This window comes from Chanos chanos, chromosome 4, assembly GCF_902362185.1.
Source record: "Chanos chanos chromosome 4, fChaCha1.1, whole genome shotgun sequence".
Lineage (NCBI taxonomy): Eukaryota > Metazoa > Chordata > Actinopteri > Gonorynchiformes > Chanidae > Chanos > Chanos chanos.
The window spans coordinates 49,420,601-49,426,357 of NC_044498.1; the positions used below are offsets into that span (position 1 = coordinate 49,420,601).

General features: G+C 41.6%; 1 protein-coding gene across 1 annotated transcript; it reads left to right on the forward strand.

The window, feature by feature from the left end:
• Positions 1 to 1,791: 1,791 nt before the first annotated feature.
• Positions 1,792 to 5,757, forward strand: zdhhc16a (zDHHC palmitoyltransferase 16a). Its single transcript, XM_030772506.1, has 10 exons — positions 1,792 to 2,019; positions 2,203 to 2,397; positions 2,524 to 2,612; positions 2,722 to 2,750; positions 3,184 to 3,317; positions 3,703 to 3,798; positions 4,681 to 4,766; positions 4,895 to 5,018; positions 5,218 to 5,288; positions 5,653 to 5,757. Exons 1-10 carry the CDS (start codon positions 1,792 to 1,794, stop codon positions 5,753 to 5,755), a joined length of 1,155 nt encoding a protein of 384 aa, XP_030628366.1. The 3' UTR covers positions 5,756 to 5,757.

A 5,757-nucleotide genomic window follows, 5' to 3' on the forward strand; every position in this document is an offset into this window, starting at 1 on the left:
TAACGACCTTGTCAAATCTGAGCGATAATTTTGTGCGTAATTCCTCCGTGATCTTACTTCCTCTGAACTATCCGAAAAAATACATAATCAGTCTGAACCATGATTACCCACTGCTGGCGATTATAATGCTATGGAGGTGACTCTCGGGGAGTGGGGTGGGGGTGTGTGTAGGAGGCTGGCGGATATTGTCATGTTTATCTGTATAGTGCGGTGATCTGAATATTATATAGAAGTGGTAGTTACTTTTTTCAGTTAAACTCAGATCCGTTGTTACATCCACTCGGGTGGATCCTAGGCGTTTTCACCCCCTCCCAATGACTGGAATGCAGAGAGGCAGGTCTAGCTGTAGAATCTCAATAGGGTATCTCAGCAGAGATGGGTGCTGTAGCAATACAGCCTGACAAAATGTTATACTTACACGTGTTTACTGTTCCTCCGTGAAATGTTTTGCGGTCTAACTCTGGGCAGGGCAGTTAGTGACTCACCTGCTCTTAGCTTTCCTACATTGTTTAAAAGAGGACAGAAACCCGTTTTTACATTGTGGAGATGTCTGGCGTGACGATAGTGTAAGAGTAGACTCATCGGTCTTGCCAATTTTAAGTTGTTAATGTTTCTGGATATCGTTGTGTGTCGGGGTGTACATATGTGCGTTGACATTAAACTCACGCTGAGCTTAAATTCGGGGTGAAATCGGAGATATTGTGAGTTCTGATATAGACAGTTTGAAGCCCCTCACGGAAAAAAGATTAATTCTCAGATTAAACCCACAAATCCTGGAAAAGAAGCATTAGCTGCGGACTCAGTGAAGTGAATTTTTAAAGAGACAGGCATTTTACAGTCTTTAGTTTGGGGTATTGGATATTTTTGTTATTGACGGAATAACCTGGTGGTAGTCTTAAGACGTACCTGACGTGTTGCCTTTGAACAACTCGGTTGATCAACTACCTTCATGTTCAGGCTAACGGCTCCCACCTAGTGTCACTAAACGCTTACTAGAGCCTCTAGCGTAAATAGGTCTTCACTGTAAAGTCTTACAGAGACCATGAGAGCACCTTATCAGGCAAGACCGCGAGCGTAGCCAAGAGATCTGTGTCGTCTTCAGGGGAAAAAAAAACAACTACTTGAGATTCTTCTTGTTTCCTCATATGCTAGACTGGGTTCTGCACCGTATTACCTGAAGTGTACCCAATGTTAATTTTCAGGTCCTCGACCTACTGCTATATGACAAGCAAAAGTCATTCTTTTGTGAGGTAATCCTACGGTACAGAAAACCAAACAGTGTTTGTATTATTGCCACCTGATCTGCTTAGAAGGATCAGATTCTTCATCTGTCTAATAGGCTTACAAGTTAAACACAGGGGACAGTGGCGATGAGCCAACTGCTGACTGAGCTGAATGTGCCACAGAGAAACACTGTATCTCTTACAAGACTTTTACTCCTACTTTTACATATTACTAATGTAAAGTGAAATTTTATGTTTTCTGTGCATATGATATGATGGTTTTCCTATTTTTTTTGGGTGTAAATTGCTGAAAAGACTGAACAAAATTGACGTGGTGCATCATTTTGAGATTCCTTCTCTAAACATCTTCTTTAATAAAGCTTTGTTTGTGTGTGTGTTTGTTTCATTATTATAGTTTAACACATACATGGAAGTTATGGAGAACTTAGAAGAAGAAATCGCAGTATCGGCATTAACAAAGCGTCTCCAAATATGGGTTAAAACGGCATTTCTCTATTCCTTTTGAAACGAAAAGTACGTTGCACATGATGAATATTTTAATCCCAGAATGCGACAGTGCCCCGGTGCTCTACACCTGCTGCTCAGGTGTATGAGAGGGAGCTCCAGACGGAGCTGTCACCGTCTGCCCAGGTGGCTGAGGGAACCCCTGGGCTACCTCCGCCTCATCGTCAGGTCCCTGTGTTTCAACTCCCTCACAAACTCTGACGTCGTGATGGACTCCGTCCTCGAACCCGTGTTCTGGATGGTCGACATTCTGACCCGATGGTTTGGGATGGTACGCTTTTTTTTTTTTTATTATTCATTTTTTTAACATTTATTTTTCTATTTTTCGGGCAGAGTTGCATCTGCTTTGATGAATTGTATGACATTTTTGTCGTTTTCTTGTTATCTTTTGCCTTATTTTTTTGAAAAAAATTTTTTGGGATTGTAATGTGGACTCCTCGCTCTTCACATCCAGGTGTTTGTATTTCTCGTGATCGCTCTCACCAGCTCCGTCCTCATAATTGCCTACTTCTGCCTCCTTCCCTTGGCCCTTAACACCTACTCCACTGGATGGCTGCTGTGGCACATTTGCTACGGGCACTGGAATCTGGTTATGATCGTCTTCCACTACTACAAGGCCACCAAGACGTCCCCTGGTTATCCTCCTAAGGTTTTTATCTAGCACTCAAAAACAGCCCCAGTTGATTACATTGGGTTAGAATCTTCAGAAAGAAATGTTCATTTGCAACTCCTTTGTTGACTGCTATTTTTTTTTTTTTTCTTTTTAATTTTTCAGATGAAAAATGATGTTCCCTTTGTGTCTGTCTGCAAGAAATGTATTATCCCTAAACCAGCGAGAACCCATCACTGTGGGATCTGTAACACGTAAGGAAAACATTCTCCGTCTACTGACACTGGACGCTTCATGACTATGTTTTATTCTGGTCATATGGTCCTCACACAAACCTCTCTTTTTTTTTTCTTTGTCTCGCAGCTGTATTTTAAAAATGGACCATCACTGTCGTATCCTTCTCATCTACAACTCTTTAAAAACCTTCTTGGCCTAAGTCTTAGACATTTCCCATGCAGCTTCCGTGGTTGATTTAAACCTTGCCTCTTGTGTTATTGTTCAATTGTCTTATGATGCAAACTAGTTTTCCCCAAATTGAATGCACATGAATTAAGAAAACCGCTGACTGTCTGAAGAACACGCACGCACGCGCAAACATGCGCACACACACACACACACACACACACACACACACACACTCAACTGTTTCCCAAGTAAACATCAGCATATGGTATTATGAGGCAAAAAAACAGCACAAGTTTGATGCTACAGGACTGGGTTTTGAGAGCACTGATTGTTGTCTCTGTGATTTGCAGTGTCATTTGCTATCATTAACAAATGACCCTCCATCCAGCTGTTTTCCTTAACCGCAGCTCTCACCTGCAGCATGGTTAAACAACTGTGTGGGTCACTTTAACCATCGCTATTTCTTCTCCTTCTGTCTCTTTATGACCCTGGGCTGTATCTACTGCAGTGTCAGCGGTCGAAACCTCTTCATAGATGCATACAATGCCATAGAGGTGAGTCTCTGACCTTACATCTCTGCTCTGAACCAAAACAAATTACATGATCATTGATTGGTCTAGGTACATATACAGAATGCACCAATCACTGATCATGATGCTAGCACATTCAAATAATATGCAAATGATGTCAGTAAATCTGGATCGTCAACATCTACTTCAAGATATGCATGCAAACGTAATGGCGTCTGAATTTAACATTTCTTATCTGTTTTTCGAAGTTTCTCTTCCAAGCGCGGTCGTTCTGTCACTCTCTTTCTCTCTCTTTTTCTTTCTCTCCCCTCTCTCTCACTCTCTCCCTCTCTGCTAATGGAATGGGGATCCCTGGCTGCACACATTAAACCTGCTTTCTCTGCCTCTGTCTTTACTGTTATCCCAATAGCGCTTCAAGCACATGGACGTGGAGAAACAAGGGGTTCCAGTGACGGGGGTGGGACTGCTCATAGGCATCCTGCCTCCAACAGACATGACTGGGAAGGTAGCATAGATAGTCCTGCCTTCCACTGGACAGTATCTCATTGTTTGGTCCATCCATAAAGATATTACAGCCAAGTTTTAGGGGCAGACACGGTCCCCTTCCATCATCGTTTTGTGGTCTCAGAGCAACTGAGGTACTGTTGAACAGCAGTTGACCACGCAGTTGCCAATTACAAGCACTCTCAGAAGACAGCATTTAATCTTGTATGCCCTGCTGACCTAGCTCTTCCCTCAATTGGATTGGATTCGCCAGAGACTTACTGCATGAACTTTTGACTTGTCTCCTCAGTCACCTTGAGCAGTCAGTGACGTTTTGTCTGCCGCGTTTGCTTAACTTTACTCTGCTTTCTTATGAGCTATGTATGCTTCAAACATATTCTCAGCAAAAAAAGATCATAAAGTTGACAGAGTTCTGCAGTGTAGAAAACTGCTGGAAGTCACAGAGGCTGAAGCGTCAAGATATTGAAAGCTGTTTTTATATTTATGAGGACCGCTTTATGAGGAATGGTATTCATGCTGTCCAGTGGAATTGCAGCAGTCCTCTGTGGTGACCCCTTTTAGAGACTGTCTGTGTGAGGTGACATAGTTGTAGTGAATAGACATGTAGCCTTTTCCCTCCCTGTTCGCATACGTTGGTCATCTGTCACTGTTTTGCAACATCTTTTGAGACCTATTTTTCCTGTTTGTCTAGACTCTATACACGAACGTGACACAATAGATCTGTCTTTCAATAATAATCTTATCTCTTGTTTGATCACTTTGAAATGCTGGCTTTCCCTTTTCAAAGGCAGATGGCTAATGTGCGATAATGCATACCAGTTTTAACAAGCGATGCATTGAAAACAACTGTGAAAACGCTTCCTTCTTTGTGTCTTTCATCCAGAGCTATTACCAGACCCCTCCTCCACCATATACCTTTAAGGACAAGATGTTTCACAAGAGTGTCATATACATGTGGGTGCTAACAAGGTAAGACCATTTCACCAAACATTTCTGACCTTACCCAGGGAGTCAAAACATAAACATGTTTCAAACGATGAGTCTGTTTATTTTTATCGTTTCGCTTAAATTTGGATGTGCCGATGTTGTTTTTCCAGCACGGTGGCAGTGGCCTTAGGAGGACTTACCATGTGGCATGCAATACTTATCTCCCGTGGAGAGACGAGCATTGAGAGACATATCAACAGTAAAGAAGCCAAACGCATGGCAAAGAGGGGCAAGGCAAGAGGACGAGCTCATTGAACCTAAAACACTGTGCAAATTCAGTACATGATATGCATGTTGTTGTTAGCTCTTGACAAAAATATTGTACTGATGGTGATATTTCTCACTCATTTGGTCTAGAACTGATCATAGGTTTTGTATGAATTATGTTTAGACGAATGACTGTTGTAACTGAAAGCTGATTTCCTCGTGGCAGGTCTATAAGAATCCATTTAATTATGGAAAACTGAACAACTGGAAGGTGTTCTTTGGTGTTGAAAAAAGAAGGTGAGTGTTGATATTTCTGTTGGTTAGCAACATTCAAGTAATATGTTTTAAGGATTATTGGAAGCATAATACCACAGGGGATTATGTATGTAGATAACTTTAGAATCTAATAGCAACATGAATTAAACACAGTTGGTTTTTAAGTGTACATCTGATCTGACCTGATTGGGTACTACATGATTTCTGGTTAATTTTTTTCTTCAGAAAAAAAAAACAACCCCCCCCCCCAAAAAAAAAACACATAAACGTATAAGACTTTCTCTTTCACATGTCAAATGTACGTTAAACATCAAGCTAAAATTCTACCATAAAACTGGTAATCCCGTCAGAATATTATTTCTCTAATCTCTTTATCTCCTGACAGTCATTGGCTGACGCGGGTTCTCCTGCCCTCTGGACATGCCCCATACGGAGACGGTTTGACGTGGGACATATATCCTCTGAAAAAGGACATGATGCCCGTCTGACT

Bases quoted from the DNA above. Each gene is read 5' to 3' on its own strand.
- zdhhc16a (XM_030772506.1), top strand. From the start codon at position 1,792: ATGCGACAGTGCCCCGGTGCTCTACACCTGCTGCTCAGGTGTATGAGA. The intron at 2,020-2,202 runs GTACGCTTTTTT...CTTCACATCCAG, and splicing joins TGACCCGATGGTTTGGGATG to GTGTTTGTATTTCTCGTGAT. The intron at 5,289-5,652 runs GTGAGTGTTGAT...ATCTCCTGACAG, and splicing joins TTTGGTGTTGAAAAAAGAAG to TCATTGGCTGACGCGGGTTC.